The sequence below is a fragment of the Pleurodeles waltl genome, chromosome 7 (genome assembly GCF_031143425.1).
Source record: "Pleurodeles waltl isolate 20211129_DDA chromosome 7, aPleWal1.hap1.20221129, whole genome shotgun sequence".
NCBI classification, from domain to species: Eukaryota; Metazoa; Chordata; class Amphibia; order Caudata; family Salamandridae; genus Pleurodeles; species Pleurodeles waltl.
The window spans coordinates 1,518,104,259-1,518,131,840 of record NC_090446.1 but is presented as its reverse complement, the minus strand read 5'-3'; the positions used below and the strand labels follow the sequence as shown (position 1 = coordinate 1,518,131,840).

The 27,582-nt window shown below is 49.3% G+C and overlaps 1 protein-coding gene across 2 annotated transcripts; it reads right to left on the bottom strand.

Annotated features, from left to right (window-relative positions):
- Positions 1–125: 125 nt before the first annotated feature.
- On the bottom strand, positions 126–26,949 carry LOC138246627 (zinc finger protein 394-like). 2 transcript variants are annotated; one of them, XM_069201338.1, is made up of 3 exons: positions 26,672–26,949; positions 12,522–12,884; positions 126–2,638 (listed from the first exon to the last, which is right to left on the bottom strand). In XM_069201338.1, the coding sequence occupies exons 1-3, from the start codon at positions 26,838–26,840 to the stop codon at positions 2,190–2,192; spliced, it is 981 nt and encodes a 326-aa protein (XP_069057439.1). In that variant the 5' UTR covers positions 26,841–26,949; the 3' UTR covers positions 126–2,189. The 2 variants fall into 2 exon arrangements, with proteins under 2 accessions (XP_069057439.1, XP_069057440.1); XM_069201339.1 differs by lacking the exon at positions 26,672–26,949 and adding an exon at positions 26,530–26,661.
- Between the last annotated feature and the right edge of the window lie 633 nt (positions 26,950–27,582).

Genomic DNA, 27,582 nt, shown 5'->3' with positions numbered 1-27,582 from the left:
GCGGTGATTCTCAACCTGTGACGTGAGAACACGTGGGGGTCCATGAGGACTACTCAGGGGGTCTGCAACTGTTCTACAAAATTAAATATTAAAATTAATGAAGTATACAAAAATAAATAAGCAAATTTGAAAACATTTTCTATATTTGATTGTGAATTAAGGAAATTATTTAAATATTTGAACATCTGTTTGGTGTATTTTTTTTCCCATAAGCAAATCAGCAGTACAGGTGCCTAAAGCATTAAGTACACATTCCTGGAAACCTTTCTACAAACTTCCTTCTAAAGCAGTCTATGCACTTACAACATGCAGCCCACTTCCCACTAAAACACTCTATACAATGTTCTCCACTCAAGCATTCAATTCACTATTCCAGATGAAACGTGACAGGCTTTGCACATGGGGTTGTAAAATTTAGTTGGGTAAAATTGTTTCTGCAACACATACAGCATTGGTTGTTTTATATATAGAATGCTCGGATACAAATAGGTGTGCAACATTTAAACAACAGAATATCATACAGATTTATTGTTTTTTTTTCATGTAGATAAAGTTTGCAAAAGAGACAGAAAACTGGAATAAGATGCAGGTCCGTGAGCAGGTTAGCAGGAGGCCTCGGTGACGGCTCCCAGTGGCTGGAAGGCCGTGGTAAGATGTGACATTTAGGAGTGACCTCCACCAGCGTTTCTGCAATGGTGCTGCTTTTCTTGGTCGTAATGATCCCCTCTTCCATGAATCCCTGCATTCAATGATTCCAATACAATAAACCATGTAATTATGCAATTACTCGCATCCTTGGAATACTTTGCAGCACCAGAGCAGGTTGAGTTTTGTAAAGTCCCTGGAAAAGGCGTTTTCTGCCCAAGGTAAAGGCTGCACAACCAAGTCGAGTTCTGTGAACATCTCATTGTGAATTCCAACAAGAGAAAGACTTTTTAAATACCCATCTCCGTCTTCTATCCAGCAAAGACAGTCCAGCTGGGCTGCGGAAGCACAGACTCTCTGTCAGCAGGTCAAACTCTACCTTACCTTGTCAGATATTCCATATTTTCTTAGAGTGAAATACAGTACTTCAAAAAGCAGTGCTTGCCTTTTTGTGAACATACATTATTATATACATATATAAAGTGATATTGATGACTTTTCAAAGTCAGGCAGCAGCTTCTCACAAGCAATCTTCAACCATAATTGAATACTGTGGCAACTGTTCATGAACCGTACTGTGGTGTAAAGTGCCATTTGACCCATTGGGGGGTGCTTCCTGCTTCAGCCAGTGTAGGTAGGTGAACTCCTGGGGAGCTAGGCCTGAGGATGGGGGGATCGGTCAGGTTACAGGTGCGCACATGGCACGAGTCTGTGGGTGAGAAAGGAAGGCAGACCACAGAACTGCTCCCCTGTCAACAAAACAACTACAGCAGACAACAGAGGGAAGAAGACGACCTAAGGGACTGGAAGATCGCCCTCCACTCAAGCATGGAACAGAAGGAAGGCCACTGGGCCACGTGACCTCACACACTCTTCCTCCTTTGCCAACAGGGCAAACTTCCTGTCTAGAGGCAGACATGATCAATTCTGTCAAGATCACACAGAGCGCGTTGGCCATCTTCACTAATACAATATCAGTCTTCACGCTGGCTGACACCAGAGTGGTGCCTGCTCGCTCCACAACAAACAAAATAATGCTATTTGTTTTGAGTAGGCCTCAAACTCCTGTTCTTTTCAAGTATCAGGGTGACACAATTTGAGGATTCGCAGGCAGGCATCCTAAACGCTTGTGGACACTGCCACGATACATGGCTTGGTCTCTGGTGGGAGAAGCCCTCTTCATTAGCTAATGTGGTGGTGTTATTCTCCAGAATTATAACTTTAGTCTGCTGGTTCTGCTCGTGAATGATGAGGTCCTAGCTGCTGCTGTTGCACCAGCAGGAGGCACAGCAAAGTGCTAGCCATGTTTAACTATCTCTAGGCCCCGTGCTAGCCAGAGATGCTCCCACATTATCCAGCTTACTTGGCTTTTCTGTGTAAATGATGCATGAAATGCTTGAGGTGCAGGAGACACAGGTGGTGAAGTAACTTGAAATAGGAGGTGCTGGTGGTCCTGTGCTGACAGCCCTGTGACCCCCTCTGTATCACCTCTCGAACTTCTTTTTACACCATTTCCTGGATTATTTTCACCAGGGGCACCCGATCTAGCGCTTGTGAATGGACTCGTGCAGCCGCAGGCCCCTGCTCGCCGGGAACACCGCGCCACAGTCCAGGCAGATGTAGGGCCCCCCCGCCTTGTCCTGCTCGTCGTAGGAGTGGGAGCGCTGGTGCTTCCGGAGGGTGGGCAGCAGCTCGAAGCGGCGGCCACAGATGGCGCAGGAGAACGTGCTGTTCTTCTTGTGCTTGGACTTGTGGGCCAGCATCACCTTCCGGCTGCCGAAGCTCTCGCCGCACTCCAGGCACATCACCCGGCCCTTGCTCGGGGGCCGGTACAGGCGGCGCTCCTTCTCGTAGGACTTCTGGTAGGGGAGCGGGCTGTACTTCACGTGCTTGGCGAAGACATCGGGGTGGTCCCGTCTCATGTGCCGTAACTTGGAGGCCATGGTCGTGAAGATGATGTGGCACGGAAAGCACTGCATGGAGTCCTCCACATCTGGAAGAAGACAGAAGACAATGAGAGAGCGGCCGCCGGCTCAGAGTACAGAGACAACTACTAACGCGGAGGGGGAGAGCAGAGGTGGAACCGCAGCAGACGCACGTGCTGAGGATGCCGGCGGGTTTGGCAGCGCCTAGAAGGCTTGCACAAGCCACAGTCACACTCAGAACCTGAGGACACAAGCAGCAGTAAACGGGCACCGCACAGCCAGCCAGCCCCAAGCGTTACTAACACACAGAATAGGTGCTGCGAGGAACGCAGGAGGTAAGCGTTACTCACAGATCAGGTACCGCACACACGCGTTACTCACACAGATCAGGTGCCGCACACGCGTTACTCACAGATCAGGTACCGCACACACGCGTTACTCACACGCATCAGGTGCCGCACACACGCGTTACTCACAGATCAGGTACCGCACACGCGTTACTCACAGATCAGGTACCGCACACACGCGTTACTCACACACATCAGGTACCGCACACACGCGTTACTCACACACATCAGGTACCGCACACGCGTTACTCACAGATCAGGTACCGCACACACGCGTTACTCACAGATCAGGTACCGCACACACGCGTTACTCACACACATCAGGTACCGCACACACGCGTTACTCACACACATCAGGTACCGCACACGCGTTACTCACAGATCAGGTACCGCACACACGCGTTACTCACAGATCAGGTACCGCACACACGCGTTACTCACACAGATCAGGTACCGCACACACGCGTTACTCACACAGATCAGGTACCGCACACACGCGTTACTCACACAGATCAGGTACCGCACACGCGTTACTCACACAGATCAGGTACCGCACACGCGTTACTCACAGATCAGGTACCGCACACACGCGTTACTCACACAGATCAGGTACCGCACACGCGTTACTCACAGATCAGGTACCGCACACACGCGTTACTCACACAGATCAGGTACCGCACACACGCGTTACTCACACAGATCAGGTACCGCACACGCGTTACTCACACGCATCAGGTACCGCACACACGCGTTACTCACACAGATCAGGTACCGCACACGCGTTACTCACACGCATCAGGTACCGCACACACGCGTTACTCACACGCATCAGGTACCGCACACACGCGTTACTCACACGCATCAGGTACCGCACACGCGTTACTCACAGATCAGGTACCGCACACACGCGTTACTCACACAGATCAGGTACCGCACACGCGTTACTCACAGATCAGGTACCGCACACGCGTTACTCACACAGATCAGGTACCGCACACACGCGTTACTCACACAGATCAGGTACCGCACACGCGTTACTCACAGATCAGGTACCGCACACACGCGTTACTCACACACATCAGGTACCGCACACACGCGTTACTCACACAGATCAGGTACCGCACACGCGTTACTCACAGATCAGGTACCGCACACACGCGTTACTCACACAGATCAGGTACCGCACACACGCGTTACTCACACAGATCAGGTACCGCACACACGCGTTACTCACACAGATCAGGTACCGCACACGCGTTACTCACACAGATCAGGTACCGCACACGCGTTACTCACAGATCAGGTACCGCAGACACGCGTTACTCACACAGATCAGGTACCGCACACGCGTTACTCACAGATCAGGTACCGCACACACGCGTTACTCACACAGATCAGGTACCGCACACACGCGTTACTCACAGATCAGGTACCGCACACACGCGTTACTCACACAGATCAGGTACCGCACACGCGTTACTCACAGATCAGGTACCGCACACACGCGTTACTCACACAGATCAGGTACCGCACACGCGTTACTCACACAGATCAGGTACCGCACACACGCGTTACTCACACAGATCAGGTACCGCACACGCGTTACTCACACAGATCAGGTACCGCACACGCGTTACTCACACAGATCAGGTACCGCACACGCGTTACTCACAGATCAGGTACCGCACACACGCGTTACTCACACAGATCAGGTACCGCACACGCGTTACTCACAGATCAGGTACCGCACACACGCGTTACTCACACAGATCAGGTACCGCACACACGCGTTACTCACACAGATCAGGTACCGCACACGCGTTACTCACACGCATCAGGTACCGCACACACGCGTTACTCACACAGATCAGGTACCGCACACGCGTTACTCACACGCATCAGGTACCGCACACACGCGTTACTCACACGCATCAGGTACCGCACACACGCGTTACTCACACGCATCAGGTACCGCACACGCGTTACTCACAGATCAGGTACCGCACACACGCGTTACTCACACAGATCAGGTACCGCACACGCGTTACTCACAGATCAGGTACCGCACACGCGTTACTCACACAGATCAGGTACCGCACACACGCGTTACTCACACAGATCAGGTACCGCACACGCGTTACTCACAGATCAGGTACCGCACACACGCGTTACTCACACACATCAGGTACCGCACACACGCGTTACTCACACAGATCAGGTACCGCACACGCGTTACTCACAGATCAGGTACCGCACACACGCGTTACTCACACAGATCAGGTACCGCACACACGCGTTACTCACACAGATCAGGTACCGCACACACGCGTTACTCACACAGATCAGGTACCGCACACGCGTTACTCACACAGATCAGGTACCGCACACGCGTTACTCACACAGATCAGGTACCGCACACGCGTTACTCACAGATCAGGTACCGCACAGACGCGTTACTCACACAGATCAGGTACCGCACACGCGTTACTCACAGATCAGGTACCGCACACACGCGTTACTCACACAGATCAGGTACCGCACACACGCGTTACTCACAGATCAGGTACCGCACACGCGTTACTCACACGCATCAGGTACCGCACACGTGTTACTCACAGATCAGGTACCGCACACACGCTTTACTCACACGCATCAGGTACCGCACACACGCGTTACTCACACAGATCAGGTACCGCACACGCGTTACTCACAGATCAGGTACCGCACACACGCGTTACTCACACAGATCAGGTACCGCACACGCGTTACTCACAGATCAGGTACCGCACACGCGTTACTCACAGATCAGGTACCGCACACGCGTTACTCACACAGATCAGGTACCGCACACACGCGTTACTCACACAGATCAGGTACCGCACACGCGTTACTCACAGATCAGGTACCGCACACACGCGTTACTCACACAGATCAGGTACCGCACACGCGTTACTCACAGATCAGGTACCGCACACACGCGTTACTCACACAGATCAGGTACCGCACACACGCGTTACTCACACAGATCAGGTACCGCACACGCGTTACTCACACGCATCAGGTACCGCACACACGCGTTACTCACACAGATCAGGTACCGCACACGCGTTACTCACACGCATCAGGTACCGCACACACGCGTTACTCACACGCATCAGGTACCGCACACACGCGTTACTCACACGCATCAGGTACCGCACACGCGTTACTCACAGATCAGGTACCGCACACACGCGTTACTCACACAGATCAGGTACCGCACACGCGTTACTCACAGATCAGGTACCGCACACGCGTTACTCACACAGATCAGGTACCGCACACACGCGTTACTCACACAGATCAGGTACCGCACACGCGTTACTCACAGATCAGGTACCGCACACACGCGTTACTCACACACATCAGGTACCGCACACACGCGTTACTCACACAGATCAGGTACCGCACACGCGTTACTCACAGATCAGGTACCGCACACACGCGTTACTCACACAGATCAGGTACCGCACACACGCGTTACTCACACAGATCAGGTACCGCACACACGCGTTACTCACACAGATCAGGTACCGCACACGCGTTACTCACACAGATCAGGTACCGCACACGCGTTACTCACAGATCAGGTACCGCACACACGCGTTACTCACACAGATCAGGTACCGCACACGCGTTACTCACAGATCAGGTACCGCACACACGCGTTACTCACACAGATCAGGTACCGCACACACGCGTTACTCACAGATCAGGTACCGCACACACGCGTTACTCACACAGATCAGGTACCGCACACGCGTTACTCACAGATCAGGTACCGCACACACGCGTTACTCACACGCATCAGGTACCGCACACGCGTTACTCACACGCATCAGGTACCGCACACACGCGTTACTCACACAGATCAGGTACCGCACACGCGTTACTCACACGCATCAGGTACCGCACACACGCGTTACTCACAGATCAGGTACCGCACACACGCGTTACTCACACGCATCAGGTGCCGCACACACGCGTTACTCACACAGATCAGGTACCGCACACGCGTTACTCACAGATCAGGTACCGCACACACGCGTTACTCACAGATCAGGTACCGCACACACGCGTTACTCACACAGATCAGGTACCGCACACACGCGTTACTCACACAGATCAGGTACCGCACACACGCGTTACTCACACAGATCAGGTACCGCACACACACGTTACTCACACAGATCAGGTACCGCACACACGCGTTACTCACACAGATCAGGTACCGCACACACGCGTTACTCACACAGATCAGGTACCGCACACACGCGTTACTCACACAGATCAGGTACCGCACACACGCGTTACTCACACAGATCAGGTACCGCACACACGCGTTACTCACAGATCAGGTACCGCACACGCGTTACTCACACGCATCAGGTACCGCACACGTGTTACTCACAGATCAGGTACCGCACACACGCGTTACTCACACGCATCAGGTGCCGCACACACGCGTTACTCACACAGATCAGGTACCGCACACACGCGTTACTCACACAGATCAGGTACCGCACACACGCGTTACTCACACAGATCAGGTACCGCACACACGCGTTACTCACAGATTAGGTACCGCACACGCGTTACTCACACGCATCAGGTACCGCACACGTGTTACTCACAGATCAGGTACCGCACACACGCGTTACTCACACGCATCAGGTGCCGCACACACGCGTTACTCACACAGATCAGGTACCGCACACGCGTTACTCACAGATCAGGTACCGCACACACGCGTTACTCACAGATCAGGTACCGCACACACGCGTTACTCACAGATCAGGTACCGCACACACGCGTTACTCACACAGATCAGGTACCGCACACACGCGTTACTCACACAGATCAGGTACCGCACACACGCGTTACTCACACAGATCAGGTACCGCACACACGCGTTACTCACACAGATCAGGTACCGCACACACGCGTTACTCACACAGATCAGGTACCGCACACACGCGTTACTCACACAGATCAGGTACCGCACACACGCGTTACTCACACAGATCAGGTACCGCACACACAGCATAACATGGAGAAGCGCCTACAAACACAGAGTGCGTACTGCGTAACCAGCAGCAAGGTAAGCGTCACTAGCAGGTGCAGCTCAGACAGCAGCGGTGTAAATGTCACCATTACAGGAAAGGAACTGCAGACACACAGTCACACAGAGAACAGGAAGGGAAACCCCATCGCACACAGAACAGCTGCAGCATATGTAGTAAGAATGTAAGCTTCACTCACACACAACAGCTGCAGCTTAGAGAACAGCCGTCAAAGCTTCACTTACACAAAGGAAGGGAAAACCTTCCGTACACACAAAACACACACACAATATATATACAGCATAGGCAGCAGCAGCCTAGGCATCACTCATATACTGAAGAGAGCACACTCGCCACCAGTGCACGCTTCACACACACACACACACACACACACACACACACACACACACTAGATACAGCATAGGCAGCAGTAGTCTAGGCATCACTCATATACTGAAGAGAGCACACTCACCACCAGTCCACGCTTCACACACACACACACACACACACACACACAATAGATACAGCATAGGCAGCAGTAGCCTAGGCATCTCTCATATACTGAATAGAGCACACTCGCCACCAGTGCACGCTTCACATACATACACACACACACACACACACACACACACAGAATAGATACAGCATAGGCAGCAGTAGTCTAGGCATCACTCATATACTGAAGAGAGCACACTCGCCACCAGTGCACACTTCACACACACACAGAATAGATACAGGATAGGCAGCCCTAGCATCACTCATACACTGAATAGAGTATACTCACCACCAGTCCACGCTTCACACACACACACACACACAATAGATACAGCATAGGCAGCAGCAGTCTAGGCATCACTCATACACTGAAGAGAGCACACTCACCACTAGTGCGCGCCACAGACACACACACGATACAGCATAGGCAGCAGTAGCCTAGGCATCACTCATATACTGAATAGAGCACACTCACCACCAGTGCATGCTTCACACACACACAGAATAGATACAGGATAGGCAGCCCTAGCATCACTCATACACTGAATAGAGTATACTCACCACCAGTCCACGCTTCACACACACACACAATAGATACAGCATAGGCAGCAGTAGCCTAGGCATCACTCATATACTGAATAGAGCACACTCGCCACCAGTGCACGCTTCACACACACCGACACACACACAGAATAGATACAGCATAGGCAGCAGTAGTCTAGGCATCACTCATATACTGAAGAGAGCACACTCACCATCAGTGCACGCTTCACATACACACAGAATAGATACAGGATAGGCAGCCCTAGCATCACTCATACACTGAATAGAGTATACTCACCACCAGTCCACGCTTCTCACACACACACACACAATAGATACAGCATAGGCAGCAGTAGCCTAGGCATCACTCATATACTGAATAGAGCACACTCACCACCAGTGCACGCTTCACACACACACAGAATAGATACAGGATAGGCAGCCCTAGCATCACTCATACACTGAATAGAGTATACTCACCACCAGTCCACGCTTCACACATACACACACACACACACACACACAATAGATGCAGCATAGGCAGCAGTAGTCTAGGCATCACTCATATACTGAAGAGAGCACACTCACCACCAGTGCACGCTTCACATACACACAGAATAGATACAGGATAGGCAGCCCTAGCATCACTCATACACTGAATAGAGTATACTCACCACCAGTCCACGCTTCTCACACACACACACACACACACAATAGATACAGCATAGGCAGCAGTAGCCTAGGCATCACTCATATACTGAATAGAGCACACTCACCACCAGTGCACGCTTCACACACACACAGAATAGATACAGGATAGGCAGCCCTAGCATCACTCATACACTGAATAGAGTATACTCACCACCAGTCCACGCTTCACACACACACACACACAATAGATACAGCATAGGCAGCAGTAGCCTGGGCATCACTCATATACTGAATAGAGCACATTCGCCACCAGTGCACGCTTCACACACACACACACACAGAATAGATACAGCATAGGCAGCAGTAGCCTAGGCATCACTCATATACTGAATAGAGCACACTCGCAACCAGTGCACGCTTCACACACACAGACACACACACACACAGAATAGATGCAGCATAGGCAGCAGTAGTCTAGGCATCACTCATATACTGAATAGAATACACTCACCACCAGTCAACGCTTCACACACATACAAACACACACACACACACACACACACACAGAATAGATACAGAATCGGCAACAGCCCTGGCATCACTCATATACGGAATAGAGAACACTCACCACCAGTGCACGCTTCACACACACATAGAACAGATACAGGATAGGTAGCCCTAGCATCACTCATTCACTGAATAGAGTATACTCACCACTAGTGCACGCTACACACACACACAATAGATACAGCATAGGCAGCAGCAGCCTAGCCATCACTCATACACTGAATAAAGCACACTCACCACCAGTGCACGCTTCACACACACACAGAATAGATATAGGAAAGGCAGCCCTGGCATCACTCATACACTGAATAGAGCATACTCACCACCAGTGCACGCTTCACACAGGCAGAACAGATACAGCACAGCCGTAGGTTTCTGTCACACAAATCTACCAATCAGAACAGCTTCAGAGAGTGTAAACATGAACTAAGTAAATTTTCAGATGCAGAAAAAGCCTAAACAAAAAAGGTTCTTAAATAAAGGCATGAAATATTGGTTTTACAGACTTCACCGAAATTAAATTTGAACTTCCAGATTTAGAGTCTCCGGCGTCATCTCCAACGGGCATAAAGTACCTTTTTCCTCTTCCGTTTTTTTTCTTTTATAATTTGTGATTATTTTGGGTCTACAGAATATTCCATTTGAAAACCTTAAGCATTAAAGTATTTCGACTTCCAAATAGGTGGAAGAGTTTCCAGAATTTAACTATCTGATTAAAGCAATGGGGTTTTATTTAAATCATTTTTTTGACTATATTTAAAGGATTTAACTTGCTGGTTGTTAATATTTTTTTTTCACATTTTCTCCAATAAAAAAAAACTTTTAAATGATACACCTCCTCCCGGTAGGTGGTGGAAGGAAGAGAGTCTTTACTTTCTAGTTTTAGAGAGTAAAAGTTTAATGATTTTTTACATGAACAAAAATAAAATTCTGTCTCCCGATGGGAGTATATTTATACTTTTAAAACAGATATATTCTGGACTATTAATTATGCTTATTCGTAGAATGAAATTCACAAAAAGACAAAAACAATTGTCATACTAAAAGTCGATAGCTAAGTTGGTCACGGTAGAGCTCAATCAAGTGGTGCATCACTACTGGTGCACATGATGGGGCTTTCACCAGGATACCTAAGGCGAAACATGATGAGCACACTCTTATGTGTCGGTTATACCTTATTCCCTTCTAGGGTGAGTATTTGCCCAATTGTGGAGAGTGAACGAGGCCACTTTGACACGTATCTGGTGGGTCGCACCTGTCCAGGCAATGCTTCTATCTTCGTACCTCAAAAACAACTTTGGGTAGCAAATGTGCCTGCTTAATACCATCTTGATGAACTGTGCATAACTAGTGAAGTTAACTCCACAAAACCTCTGCCAGTGGCAGCACATGTTGACCTGATCTATAGGTGGAAACAGCAAATCCAACCTGAAACCAGGAGAAATCCAGGACGTGATGTTACTTCCAAGGAGCGAACCTTTCATGGAGAAAGTTCCTTCCCATCACAAATCATGCATGCAGCACCAGGGAACTCATCCAGAAGATGCAAATGTATCTTTAGTATGATTAAGACAGGTAATCAATGCAAACTGCTGGTCTAATTAATGTCAGATGAACCACACCACAATGAGTACAGGAAGTAGGTCAGCCTATGACAGATCATTTTACAAGCAGACTTGCTGCACATGTAACCATCAATGTGGATAGACCCTTCGGGCGGCAATAGGATGTTCAGCGTGAGAGCGAACTACACAGGTAAAGGTTGAGGGTCAGGTGACTTTGTAATGTGTACATACACTGGGTATTTAAATGCCCTCACGGTACACTGGCCACTGAAGGATGGGGTAATTAAGCATGTGAACATGGATTTCCAAACCACTGCATATGACAGCACTCCTAGAAAAATAGGCACCATTTTTAATTTGAACTCTTACATTTATGGAAACTGGCCACTAGAGGATGCATTAAAGGAGCAAATAAACTTGGAGGTTCCAGACCCCTGTATTGGACAACACTCCTAGAAAAGAACGTGGTCACCTTCCAGTAACACTATAATCTTACAATTATGGAAATAAATGCCAAGGGAGTACATCTCTAGTCTAAAAAATACCCATAGTAGCAACAAGACAGTATGATTTGGGAACTGTAGAAATATACCAGTACTGCAGACCTCATAACCGGAAGCCTGTCCTGCTCCTTGTTTATCCAAAAGAATAATCAATGGTAAACAGAGAGTTGAGCCTTACATTGTGTTTCTTCCGTGGAGGTAGACGCCACCTGCTCTTTGCACCTGGCACTGTCCTCTGCACTTGTCTGCACAGTGGTCACTCCATTCTCATCAATAAGCTTGACTTGGGTTTGAACCGTACTCTTTGTCACCTTGTTGGGGAGCTCATATTGAACAGCATTTGGAGACTCCTGGTAGGAGATGCCCAGGGAATCAATGTACACCATCCCCGGTCCCACCGTAGCATCTTCCGTGGAGGCGCTGAGTTCTTGCTCCACCTCCCCTTGGGCTGCAGGTTTTCCTTTCCTCTTCTTCAATGTGGTTCCACTAGCCGCTTCCCTCCTCCGCCGTGACATACTGATCACTGATAGAGCCGTCTGGCCTGGAAGGTAAAAGATACAATGGTTTACAGGTTTACTGCAATGAGACCATCTCCAAGTAATGCACCAATTGCATAAAAAAACTGGGTCACTCCTCAAAAACTGGTCTCATTTTAGTGCCGGTAAGTTAGATAAAAGAATATGAGTGCTGATCAATTGTGGGAAGGACCAGCTTACATATGGAAGAGTGGTACCTGCCATTCAATGGCAAATGCCTTTAATACACAGGCTAACAGGAATTGAAGGAGAGTTTCCAGAATTCTAATGGTTTGTAAGGCTCATGTATATTGTGAAAACAGTGTTAACCTCACTGAAAGCCATACTGACAAAGGGGAGAGAGAATACTGAACACTCATCATTTATACATGGACTCAACCACCTCAAAGCCCTGTTCATAATAAAAATGGGTTACTACATTTACTAAACAGTTTGAGCGGAGTGGGAGCACCAAGCTCCCTGTTGGCTTTGCAGCCTTCAACTTTTTATCACAGCAGCATTTGTAGGGGGCAGATGTGGCCTTTATTCTAACATTGGTGATCAGCGGTGAGGATTGGACTTGTATTTGTACTTGACATACAGTGATTAAGTGTACACTACTGTTTTCAGTGCAGACCATTACGTGACCACATACTACTTGTTTTAGCTTTTTCTCTTTTGGACTTGTTTTCCTGCTTCCATATTGTTGGTGATCTTTTTGTTGATTTTTGAACTTCTCATTGGGAACTCTTTTTTTCTGTCTTGGAACTTTGCACTTTTGACTTGTCTCAATTCGGAGATGCACCTGCTGGAGTGTTTTTTGAGTTAGGGAAACTGGAAAGTTACACAGTTGTTCAATTGAAACAGCTCTGTAAGGACCTTGCATGTTCCATTAAGAGTTCCACCAGGAAGGAGGAGCTGCAAAAGGCACTGAGGGCCTGGGTGACAGCCAAGGAGGCTGGGGGGCACACAGAGAAGAAGGATGAGGAGGTGCAGTCTTCATAATGTGGTAGTGGATATACCTATTATGCCTGGGGGGAGGGGGGTCTCCAGGGCAGGTAGCAGCGTGTCATCCAAGGGTCTGACTCCTAAAGAGTTGCAGATCAGACAGGCAGAGAGGGCTCATCAGTAAGAGAAGTTTAGGATGCAAAGGGAGACGGAAGAGTGGAGACTGGCCATGGAGGAGAAGAAGATACTGCTGGCTGATGAGCTTAGTTTAAGGGAATTAGATTAGATCAGAGGAGCCAGTCTAGTAGGGATGGTGACAGCAGTACCTCGGTGCAGCCTGAAAGGAGGGTACACATTCCAAAGGACTTAGTGAAGGGTTACAAGAGGAAGGAAGACATATATCTGTGGTTTAAGGGGTTTGAGTCTGCTCTCCACATGAACCTGGTCCCTGAAGCACATGGGGGGGGAGGGCGGGTCTATGGAAGCTCTTTGATGCAGAGGAGAGGGACACTATGACATTCTTAGGGGATCCTCAGGGACTCACCTACTCTATTATGAAGGACGCCCTTCTCACAAGGTATGGTCTCATCCTAAGCAGTATAAGGACAAGTTTAGGTCCTACAAAAAGAAGGAATCCCAAACATGGTTGGAATGTGTTGAGTGTTTTTGCAGGTCACTGAATGGTTGGGTGAAGGGCAATAAGGTAACAACCTTTGAGGGGCTGTACAATTTGATCGCTTGGGAGCATTTGTATAGTCTTTGTTTTCCAGAGCTGTGCCAGCACCTGATTGACAGCAAGGTGACTGACCCCAGGAAGCCTGCATAGGAAACAGACTGTTGGGAGAGCATCAGAGTCCACAGGAGATATCGGGGAGACCTCTCCAAGGGTGGGTAGGGTCCATCTCATAAGAATACAGGGGGTAAGGGTAAACAGGGGGAGTTCTCTAAAGGGCCCCAACCTAGTTCCCAGGGTATTGATTCCCAGTCCCCAGTTGAAAAGAAGCCTTGGTTTTCTAAAGGGAAATGCTATGCATGTGACCAGGTGGGTCATGTCAGGGGGAAGCGGGGGACCCGAATGTCCCAAGTGGACACCAGCACCCACTGGTGCTCAGTCACATGGTTTGGCCAGTGTAATGCTTGGAAAGGAGTTGGTTCCAGGTGGGTGGGAGCCAGCTGAGATGACCCTCGTCTCACTAGGGGACAGTGAGATGGTCCAGATAACCCTTGTGCCTGAGAACACTAAGAAGTACAGGCAGTGGGTGACCAGCAATGGACAGAGGGTGGAGGGTCTGAGACACAGGAGCCAGGGTGACTACTGTGAGAAGTCACTTGGTGTCTGAAGAGCAGATCCCCATGTACTTCACCAAGTAGTTGTGGTAGACAACTCAGAGCACCTGTGCAGAGTGGCGCAGGTTCCCTTTAAATGGGGATGGGGGGTGGTCTCAGGTGCCTTGAGAGTAGATCAGAGTCCAACCATGCCTGTAGATTGTCTGCTTGGCAATGACTTGGAGGATTTCCCTTGGAAGGAGGTGGAATGCAGGTCTCACTTGGAGATGATGGGTCTGCCTGGGTGGGTGTGTGTGTGTCCACCCTGTTGATGGCAGCCCGTCAGAGTGATTAGGAGACCCTGAAGCCTGACAGAGTGGCCCAGATGTCTGCCAGAAGGAAGAAAGGTAAGAGGTGTGGAGAACCCGCTTCAGAAGTTCCCAAGGTCCAGGAGTAGGCTGAACCTAAGGGTGACGCCCTGGAGCCTACAGGGGAACAAGTGGCAGAACTGGGGGAGGTCCTTGAGCTGACTCGGGGGCAGCAGGAAGGGGGACCCACTAGGGAAGCATTCTGTGAGGCACAGAAGACATGCCCTACTCTATAGGGCTTGCGGCAGCAGGCTGCATACCAGCCATGTGGCAAGGAGCCTGGATCACAGTTGATCTACTGGGAAGACTGCCTCCGATATAGTGAACCTAAGGTTGCTTAGCCTGGGTCAGCCCGTGTGCTGGTGGTACCCAGTGCTTCAGAGTCTTCCTACTGGGCCTGGCTCATGATGTGCCTTTAGCTGGTCATTTGGGGCAGGACACGACCTTTGAGCTGCTTGTAACTCACTTTTACTGGCCGCAAATGAGGAGGCACTCAGATGCATATGGTAGGTCTTGCCAAACTTGTGAGGCAAGTGGCAAGAGTGGGGGGAAATTTAAGGCTCTCCTCCAACCTTTTCCTGTGGTCAGCACCCCCTTTGAAAGCTTGGGTATTGACATTGTGGGGACTCTAGATCCCAAGACAGCCATGGACAACAGGTTTATCTTGGTGCCATTCTTCTGAGGTCAATCACCTCCTTTATGGGTGGACGTGCTTTGATGTTTTTTTTTTTACCCGCATGGGGTTTCCCAAGGAGGTGGTATCTGATAGGAGTACCAATTTCATATCAACATATATGAAGTCCCTGTTGAAGGAGTGTGGGGTGAAATAACTTCACCACTCCTTACCACCCCAAAAGTAACAGTCTGGTTGAGAGATTCAACCACACATTGACAGGCATGATCATGGGCCTGACGGAGTCCTTGAGGCGTAAGTGGGACTTCCTCTTGCCATTCCTTCTGTTCGCATACAGGGAGGTGCCTCAAAGGGGTCTTGGATTTAGCCCTTTTGAGTTACTGTATGGCCACTCTGTCAAGGGACCTTTGAGTCTGGTTAGGGAAGACTTGGTGAAGGCATCCAGTAAGCCCCCCCAGGATGTTTTCAGTTATATGCTGGCTTTTAGGAACCATACAGCCCGCTTCAGGAAGCTCGCCCAAGAGAACCTGGAAGCAAGCCAGGAAGATATGAAGCACTGGTACAACCAGAATGCCACTCTGGTTGAGATCCTGCCTGGCCAAAAAGTTTGGGTGACGGCACCAGTTGAGCCTAGGGCTCTCCAAGATAAGTGGACTGGGTCATTTGAGATAGTGGAGCACAAGAGTGATGTCACCTGTCTGCTGAACTTGCGGACTCCCAGGAAACCTTTGAGGGTCCTTCATGTGAACCGCTTCAAACCTCATTTTGAGAGGACAGTGGTAGCAATGCTCTTGGCCACAGATGATGGGGTGGAGGAAAAGAGTGAGCCTCTTCCTGACCTTCTGTCTGACAAAGAGAAGGATAGTTCAGTGGAGGGTGTGAACCTCTCCCCCTCACTGACACCAGAGCAACAGAGGGACTGTCGCAAAGGGTTGGGACAGTTTGCCTCTCTATTTTCCTTGATCTCAGGGGTCACTCATCTGTGTACAAATGATGTGGACACCGGGGACAGTTGTCCTGTTAAAAATAAGGTTTACAGAGTAACTGACAAGGTTAGGGCCAACATAAAGGATGAGGTATTCTAAATGTTAGCCCTTGGGGTAATTGAGTTATCCGGTAGCCCTTGGGCCAGCCCTGTGGCCTTGGTCCCAAAAGCTGCTGCTCCTGGTGCCACTCCAGAACTCAGGTTCTGTGTGGACTACCAGGCACTCAATGTGGTCACTAAAGACAGACACACACCCCATCCCCCGAGCTGATGAGCTCATTGATTGGTTAGGGGCTGCCAAATATCCAAGTACTTTTGACTCGACCTCTGCATATTGGCAGATTGCTCTGACTGAGGGGGCTAAGGAGAGGTCTCTATTTTCCACCCCAGATGGGCCCTACCAATTTAGGGTGATGCCCTTTGAGATGAAGGATGCCCCTGCCACCTTTCAGAGGTTGGTTAACCAGGTGTTGGCTGGACTGGATGATTTCAGTGCAGCCTACCTGGATGACATTGCTGTGTTCAGCTCCACTTGGGAGGAACACTTGCAGCACATCTGCAAAGTGTTAGAGGCCCTGCTGAAGGCAGGCCTCACTATTAAGGCTAGTAAGTGCCAAATAGGGCAGGGTTCTGCTGTGTACTTGGGACAGCAGGTGGGGAGTGGACAGGTGGCACCCCCTACAGCCAAAGAATGGAACCATTCTGGCTTAGGAGCCCCCAAGACCCAGACTGAGATGAGAGCCTTTAGGTCTCACCTGATACTACAGGAGGTTTGTCAAAGGGGATTGCACTATTGTTGCTTCCTTGACTGAGTTAACCTCCCAGAAGCAGCCCAGAAAGGTGGCCTAGACTGAGTCTTGTCAGGCAGCTTTTGATGCCCTGAAGGCAGGGATGTACACGGCACCTGTGCTGAAGGCACAGGACTTCTCCAAATAATTTGTTGTGCAGACTGATGCTTTAAAGCATGGTGTAGGAGCAGTGTTATCACAGCTAAATAAAGAGGGCCTAGACCAGCCTGTAGCCTTCATTAGTAGGAGGTTACTTCCCCGGAAACATAGGTGGAGTGCAGTTGAGCGTGAAGCTTTTGCTGTAGTCTGGGCGCTGAAGAAGTTATGACCCTACTTGTTTGGGACTCACTTCTGGATTCAGACTGACTGCAGGCCCCTCAGATGGTTAATGCAGATGAGGGGTGAGAATCCAAAACTGTTGAGGTGGTCTATTTCCCTTTAGGGGATGGACTTTAAGGTGGAACACAGGTGTAATCCCTAATAAAGTGCACTAGAGGTGCCCAGGGCCTGTAAATCAAATGCTACTAGTGGGTCTGCAGCACTGGTTGTGCCATCCACATTAGTAGCCCGGTAAACATGGCTCAGACCTGCCACTGCAGTTTGTGTGTGTGTGCAGTTTTAAACTACCAATTCCATCTGGCAAATGTACCCACTTACCAGGCCCAAACCTTCCCTTAAAACTGAGGATCGTAGGGTATGAAACATGAATAGGGTGGTAAAACTTTCGGGGTAAGATGTTTTTGAAGGAAGTTGTGTGAAAAGGGAGTGATACGAATTTAAAAAAAGATGTGTGGTGATGAAGACTCCAGGCTCTCATTAAGGGAAAATTGTAGAACATCTGTGAAGCCTCCTCACCTCAAAGACTTTGAGGAATAAGCCTGTAAACCATACCGCTAGAAACCATTTCTATATTCAAATTCTCATGAGTAAATTCAAATGTAGGTTTGAGCATGCAAAAATCTGCTGGGACATTGCAGATTCACTTTCTCTACAACGCTTGTTTCCCACCATGGAAATAGTTGCACTCCTGTCCTTGTCGGAAGTACAGTTTCAAACTTTTCCAGAGAGGCAAAAAAATGGATTTGGTGAATACTCCTGAACATGTTAGCTTGTACGTGCACAGAGACATATAGGGCATTTCAAACCTGAAACTATCACTTTCCATTTACTACTAGCTCAGATATATAAACTCGGACATAAAATATATAATACCATGAGCCCCATTATGATCAGAGAGGCTATTATCAGAGGTCTGATATAATGAGACTGCTGCTCCAGTTTGTCATATCATTCCCACGGCTAGGTTGAAAGACAAAAGCAGCCCTGGCAAAAAAAGTTTAAAGCAACCCAGTTCCCATCCTCTCTCTTTCCATTCATTTTCTTTGTCCATCTTCTTTTGTCCCCACTGCGCCTACTGTCATAAACCCCAGTGAGCTGGTGGAGCGAGAAAGCAGCAGTCAGGCTTAAAAAATGGCCTCCATTAGGATCCAGTCTCCTCCAACCCCTGGAATTGCCTGATGGGATTAACAGTCTGCTCCTGCACACTGCATGGCACCAAAAAGTACAAGTGTATTTTTCTTTTTATATAAGAGTAGATTTCTGAAGTATGGCGTATTTTGGACAAAAGGGTATTTTAAAGACTTTCACACCCCAGCTTTATCTTATGCAGATGGCCTGCAACGGGCTTCTCAGCCAACAATGTAGCCCTCAATTAAAAAATCATGGCCTAACATCATGAGTGGCCCACTGCTGTGTGCAAGACTCTTTAAAATAGGCCACCTGAAGTCCCTTGCCAAGAAATCAGTTCCCAAGTAGATCTTAAAAACTATAAGCGCATAACAGGCCTCAGATTCTTGGCTAAGCACAGGTTCTTAACTGAACAATTATACCTAAGACACAAAAACCTCCTATGTGGCATCCAATCTGGTTTTAATTAAGACACTGCACTGTATCTGCTACTTTACATGTCGGTGACGACACTCTTATCATAAAGATTACTCATGCCTCTGGTCACTTCTTGGCCTCTCTGCAGCTCTAGACAACATAGACCATAACTTAAACCTGCACACACCTGAAGGCTTGGTACTAAAGACTGAGATTAAGTAGTTCTCATCTTATCTTTGCAACAGAATGATGGAACTCCGCATGGACAGCCTCCTTTATCTACTTTACATGGAGTAATTCAAGGAGCTCAAGGTTCCAATGTTGCCCAGCCTTGTTTAACTTTGGTGCCTTAAACTGAACTATTACTCTGTACTTGGCATTGACCATCACCAATATCCTTATGGTGCTCAGCATTATAAAATTGTAAAAGCCCTTGAGAATGTCTCATTTAATTCACAACACATCAAAAAAGTGAAACCTTGGATGCGTCAATTTAAACCACTGTGTACAACCAAAATAAATTACTTACTATTGGTAATGCTCTTCCTGGTGGGAACTCTATATAAACACATATACCTCACCTTGTGAATATTCCCTGGAGTAATGCTGGAGACAGAAAACTCAAAAGCAGTAATCCTACGCACAGACAGGTGGCATGGCGTGGCTCCGCATCAACCTTCCTTTCCTCAAGAAGTGACTACAGAACCGCATACAGGTGCCACCCATGCGTGTGGATGTCAGTTTTTTTCATAGGCTTGTCACTTCCTTAGGTGCAGAGCCCATCAGCAAATCCAAACTATGAGAATGAAGATGTCTAGATTGGAACTTTTTTAGATGGAAAAACAGTCAATTCCACAGAACAGGAAGTGTGAGGGCAGTGAGAAATATGCAATAAGGTAGTGTTTCCACCAGAAAGAGCATTAAAGAAGGACATAACTTATTGTTCTGATTCTTCTAATTGCAGGTTTCTCACCTTGTGAATAGATATCAAAGCAGTACCTACTTAGGTGGTGGGTCTGCAAAATGGCTCAGACCTCAACATCCTGAAGGGCAAAATGCCCATCCCAACCGACCTAAGCGTCAAGACATTAGTCCTTTGTGAATGTGTGCACTGATGCTCACGTAGCAGCCTGACAAATTATGAGGACAGGCGCTTCGCGTGCCAACACAGCAGAAGTAGCCTATGCTTGACTGGAATGAGCCCTTAATCAGTCCGGATTCCGAGCCAATCACAGCACAGAAACCGCCCTCATCTCAGTCACAGACGACATCAGAACTCTGATGCACAACGGAGAAACAGTCGCCCTCATCCTCCTCGACCTCTCGGCTGCCTTCGACACCGTCTGCCACCGAACCCTAATATCCCGCCTCCGCTCCACCGGGATCCAAGGACAGGCCCTGGACTGGATCACCACCTTCCTCTCCAACCGCTCCCAAAGAGTCTATCTCCCACCTTTCCGCTCAGACTCCACCGAGATCATCTGCGGCGTCCCACAAGGCTCCTCGCTCAGCCAGACTCTCTTCAATGTCTACATGAGCCCCCTCGCCGACATCGTACGCAAACACAACATCAACATCACCTCCTACGCCGACGACACTCAGCTGATACTTTCCCTCACCAAGGACCCCACCAGCGCCAAGACCAACCTGCAAGATGGAATGAGAGACGTCGCAGAATGGATGAAACTCAGCCGTCTGAAACTGAACTCAGACAAAACGAAAGTCTTCATCCTCGGAAACACCCCGTCCGCCTGGGACGACTGCTAGTGGCCCACGGCCCTTGGCACCGCACCAACCCCCTCAGACCACGCACGCAACCTCAGATTCATCCTGGACCCTCTTCTCACCATGACCAAACAAGTCAACGCTGTATCATCCTCCTGCTTCCTCACCCTCCGCATGCTCCGAAAGATCTTCCGTTGGATCCCCGCCGACACCAGAAAGACTGTGACCCACGCCCTCGTCACGAGCCGCCTGGACTACGGCAACACCCTATACGCAGGAACCACGGCTAAACTCCAGAAACGCCTGCAGCAAATTCAAAACGCCTCCGCCCGCCTCGTCCTCGACATACCCCGCAACAGCCACATCTCCACCCACCTGAGACACCTGCACTGGCTTCCCGTCAACAAAAGGATCACCTTCCGGCTCCTCACCCACGCACACAAAGCCCTCCACAACAAGGGACCGAATACCTCAACCGTCGCCTCAGTTTCTACACTCCCACCCGTCAGCTTCGCTCCACCAACTTCGCACTCGCCGTCGTCCCTCGCATCCGCCGCACCACGGCAGGTGGGAAATCCTTCTCCTACCTGGCGGCCAAGAAATGGAATTCCCTCCCCAACAACCTCAGGACCACCCAGGACCACCTCGCATTCCGGAGGAAACTCAAGACCTGGCTCTTCGAGCAGCAGTAACCCCTTCCCCCTAGCGCCTTGAGACCCTCACGGGTGAGTAGCACGCTTTATAAATGTTTTTGATTTTAAGTTTCTGCTTCTTTGCTAGCGCAAAGCATATTTTCTTGCAGAGGATTACACATCTTTCCTTGCTCTTGAGGAAACCCACAAAAGAAGAGCTGATTTTCTGGTACAATCAATGTAGAAACAGAGCTCTCTTGGGTTCCAAAGGATGGAGTCTATTCTCCTTTTTCGAGGGGTGAGGCAAGCAAACAAAGCCAGAAGGGTGATAACCTGCCACTAATTTCAGCAGAAATGAAGGTCGAGACCTCAGCCCCAGTTTGTCTGTAGAAAAAGGTGGTCTTAGGCAGTTGAAACAAATTGGGCTGCAGCGTGCTTATGCAACAAGCTAACCTCATCAACACCACCATTTTTTAGGGTCAAAAGCCATAGTGGGCCACTGTGTCCTAGCTCAAAGGCGGCGAGCCATCAAAAAAGTGAGAACTAGATTCAAATTTCACTGTGGCATCACAGAGGATGTTGGTGCGAACATATGATGTAAATCTTTAAGAAACCTCACCCCAATAGGTGATTTGAATAAAGAAGGCGGGCCAGGTAACCATACAAAATGGAAAGAGTCAACAAATAGCCTTTAACAATTCCCAGAGCAAGTCCATGCTGGGCCAAAGATTACAAAAAACTGCAAAACATCCAAATGTTTGACATGTAAAGGGCCCATCTGGTGGCTGCCACACCAAGCCACAAACCTGCGTGAGAAGCCGGCATACACAGACTTTGTGGCAGGGTGCTGACCAGCCAGAATGACATGAACAACCTCAAGAGGGAGATCAAACGGAATCAACAGCTGCCACTCAATCTCCACACAATGGGGATGTTACGCAGACCTGGGTACAAGATCCTGGCCCTGCTGCTGCAGCAAAAGGTTCTCTCAAAGTGGCAGCTTAATCAGTGGACAGATGCGGATACCCAGGGGTTCTAGGTACCAAACTACCCTTGCCAAATCCGGAGCCACTAAGATGAGTTGGGCCTGGTGTTTCCTTATCTTTTTGAGAACTTGTGCAAGGAGAGGAGGGCTGGAAAGGTAAACAGGACCCTGAAGTTCCACTTTATGTCTATATTCTTAGGAACTCCAGAGCGCATAATTGTTCACATGTTCTCGGTGGTAGGGAAGAAGATCTAGCCAGGGTTCTCCCCATTGTTCTAAAACCTGGATGGAATGCGACAGGTTCACCTGGTGCTGTACCCACTGGGACTTTAGATCCCACTGAGAGCCCGCATGTGTCAACTAGCCATGTTGACCAACAGGATGCAGATGACAAACAGTCCCAGTAGCCTCAGAATGTTCCTCAGAGAAATCCAAGAGAAAGGCGGCAAAATCAGTACCAGAGCCAAATGTCCTGGACTCCCCACTTCGTGCACTGTATCCAGGATGACTCTGATAAGTGACAAGGTCGCTGGGTTCCTCAGAGATAAAATTCTGAGAATTAATGCAGCCCCCGGGTACGCAAACCATGCAAAAGGTGAGGCGATAAATCTCAAACACTGTAGACTAGGAAGCCTTCAGGCAGTGGTTCAACTGTCAATAGCACAATGCTAGTAAGAGGGAGGCAAAACGCAGATTAAAAAGGAAGCTGAAGGCTTTCATCCCGCTATTGTCTAAGTAACCTAAGTTCACAATATAGGACCATTTTTTCCAGTGGTATGAGTAGCTTCCAATGACCAGTTTTCCATTTTTTTTTTTTTTAATATGCACACTTATATGTAGTCTACCACAAATGCCCATACATAATCATGAGCCATCTGTGTTGTGGTGCTTATGAATCAATCTCCTCTGCCACTTGTGTGTATTTGCAGCATAGCACTCAGTTCAGTATACCTCTCTCTAGGAAAACCCATCTTGATTTGCCAGGAACAAGTAGGCTGAATACATCCAATTGAATGTCATGTGGGGCTGTTGCAATTCTTTGAGGACGATGCTTGAAGTTCCAAACCTTGAGTCGGCACCCACCTCAAAAAACATCTTTTTTGCCATATATCACCAACAGAAATGACTGAGTCAGTTTTAGCGATCCCATGCCACAAAAATATCAGGACATATGTGGTCTATTGTTGCGCCGCGGCCGCTAGCAACGGCCCGCTGCGGCGCAACTCGTGGAAACTGCGGCGGCCCGCGGGCGGGCCACAGGAGAAGCCACGGCTCGGTTCAAGGGTCGCAGCACCCGCCGCGGCCCTTTCCTCCGGCCGCGAGTTCCATGGCAAGCGCGGCAGGACCGGAGACCCTGAATCGGGTCACGGTCCTTGCCGCGCTCAGCGCGCAAGATATAAATAACGCACTTTGGATGCCCGGGACCTCCCTCCTTTTACCCACTTACCTGTCACACAGTCAAAAGCAGTCTGCCTGCACATGACTAGTTTTTATGCATGCCTTTCTCCTTCCCAGCATGCTGTTCACTCCTCTCTTCCCTGCATGCATGGTTTCTCTTTTCTCAGGAGCATGTTTTCTATTTTAAGTAATGACCTTTTCCCAAACCAAGATGGTAGTATTACTACTTCCTGTTTCCCACTTCCGGTCTAGGGGTATATAAGGGGAATCTATCTTCCTTCTCATTGCGTTGCAACACTCCTGCGGTGGTAGTCACGCTCCGGCTGGTTTCCTCTTGTGGCGCCAGTTGTTCTTGACGTGTCTTCAGTCTCCAGAAATCCAGAATCTTAAATCGTAATTCCTTGTGTCCTCCATCTGTTTCAGGGAGTTCCTGTTGAAGGTTTTTTACCCTTTTGGGGTTTTTCCTCTGGGACTCCTTCTGGAGGGCACGGACTGTAGTGGCTTACTATTGTCAAACAGCACTGTGGCTACCGGAAGGGGTCGCCCCTACCTCGGCCAGAGCAGGACTTGCAGGAACCGGGGCCGCTCACCACCTCTCTCCAACATCGACGGTAAGCTCAGGGTGAATCGTGACATCTATAGTCATTCGGTGCTATGCTCGCCACTCAATCTGTAGTATTTTCTTACTCTAAGAACCAGGCCAGATCGCTGTACTCTGGTCTTTATTGAAAAGAGCTTGTCCACACTGCTCCAGGACTCCAGCCAAGCCCAGCAGTTAAACAACGACATTCTAAGAATACAGAATATCGAACCAGAACATTTAGACAAACTCCACCATTCCAAGGAAAAGACGTTTGCAGTAGAAACTGAAATTCTGACAAAACTGAGGTCCTCATCCTCAGCTCCACCCCTTCCGCCTGGGAAGACTCCTGGTGGCCTGCCACACTGGGAACCGCACCGACAACGCACGGAACCTGGGGTTCATCCTGGACACACTGCTATCAATGACCCAGCAAGTCAACGCCATCTCTTCCTCCTGCTTCAACATGCTTCGGAAGATCTACAAATGGATCCCCACCGGAACCAGAAGGACGGTCACCCAAGACCTTGTAAGCAGCAGACTGGACTACGGCAACACCCTCTACGCTGGAACCATAGCCAAGCTCCAGAAAAGAATGCAACGCATACAGAACGCCTCTGTATACCTCAGCCTGGACATCCCCTGCCACAACCACATCACAGCCCACCTGAGAGACCTGCAGTGGCTCCCTGTCAACAAGAGAATCACGTTCAAGCTCCTCATACAAGCTCAGAAAGCACTACACAACACCGGACCAGAATACCTCAACAGACGGCTCTCCTTCTACACCTCGACCTGATAGCTTTGCTCGACTGACCTTGTCCTTGCCACCGTCCCACAGAACGACCACCAGTGGCAGATCGTTCTCCCACCTCACCGCCAAGACGTGGAACACTCTTCCCATCCACCTGCTACAGACACAGGGCCTACTAACCTTCAGGAGACCCCTCAAGACAGGGCTGTTCGAGCAGTAGCAGCACCCACCACCCCCACCCCCTAGCGCCCTGAGACCCTCGCGGGTGAGTAGTGCACTTTACAAATGCTTTGATTGATTGAACACTACAGTTAAGGGTGTCACTATATATGCTACCATTAGGGCCTGACAACACATATATATATACATATGTATATATATATTAGGGGTTGACATTACCCTTAACTAAAGAACAGAGACATTATACATTTGGTTTGGCAGACACAATATATTCGGTTTAGGAGCAGGCCCAATAGTCTTGTTAGAGCAGACAGTATACACTTATGTTAGGGTAAAGCTATTGCAAGTGCAAATTGGGGGCATGCATTATATTCACACGTTAGACACAGACACTGCGTGGCTAAGCTGTGGGGTGACTGCAGCTCATGATGCAGCAGGCACTATATGCTACTTAAATCACACACACAGCACTCCACTTAACAACGGGGGCGGGCACTACCTGACATCATAGGCTCACGTCCGCGGACAGGTAGTACGTGCTCACCTTTTAGGGTCACTATACACTGACCTCAGCCATGGGCTGACCCTATGGGTCAGAGGTCACACAGTATGGGCATGTCTGCGCTGTGACATGCCACGAACGGGCCATGTTCCCCTCCGCCGCCCTCCCCTCTCGCCTTACCTACCCCACCCCCGAGCCTCTGCAGCGCCCCGGGCCGGTGGAGATGCCGCACAAAGACCACAGGAAGAAGCCCCTCTCCTCCCGAGGAAGCGCAGGAAGCTGCGTGACGTCACTTCCGGGTCCTCGGAAGCGCTGCCGAGGCGAGGCTTGAAACGCATGAGCAACACGACCATCTATGAGCGGTTATTCAAACCGAGAGACCCCAGCTGGGCACTCTAACAGAGATCCTATCTGTAGCAGCAAAAGGCACACAAGTACAAATGGATTCACCTGACGGGTTACACCACTACCGGAGCGGAGCCCAGCACGCGGAACGCCCGCCTCAGAGCGAGGCTTGGAACGCAGAGCTCTGCACTGGGTGGAGGTGGCCCCAGAATGGCTAGGGCTCTGGACTCTTGTTTCATTACTAACTCAGGCGGAGGCAGATGTAAGCAGAAGCATGTGTCTTACAGAGATCCCCATGGGTGACCAGTGAAGGAGTAGAAATCACCAGAAATAACAGAGCCTAGGGGTAGAATAAAATGAACCGGAAGTAGAGCATGTATACAGAGCATAACAAGTATTTGCAATGCAGTGGGTCTCCCTTTTGCTCGATGTAGATCTATTAGCGTTAAAAAAATCCTAACTGAACTGTTCTTGCCACACACACTGAAAATAAAAAGTTAAGCGGTTGACATAAGCAGCCGATTCAAAGCGCCAAGGCCGCCATGAGCATGAGCACGAAGGAGAGCGACAAAAGGAAAAAGAAGTGCGCTCGCAGTCAGTTATCTGCAGAATAGCAATTATCCATGTAACAGGAACGATGGCCAAGGCGGTAACAAAACCGCCCCAAGGAGGGACAAACGTAAAGCATTTACCAATGATAACAAACTATTTTTGAAAGGCAAGCCCATGAACGAGTGAACGTGATGGGCG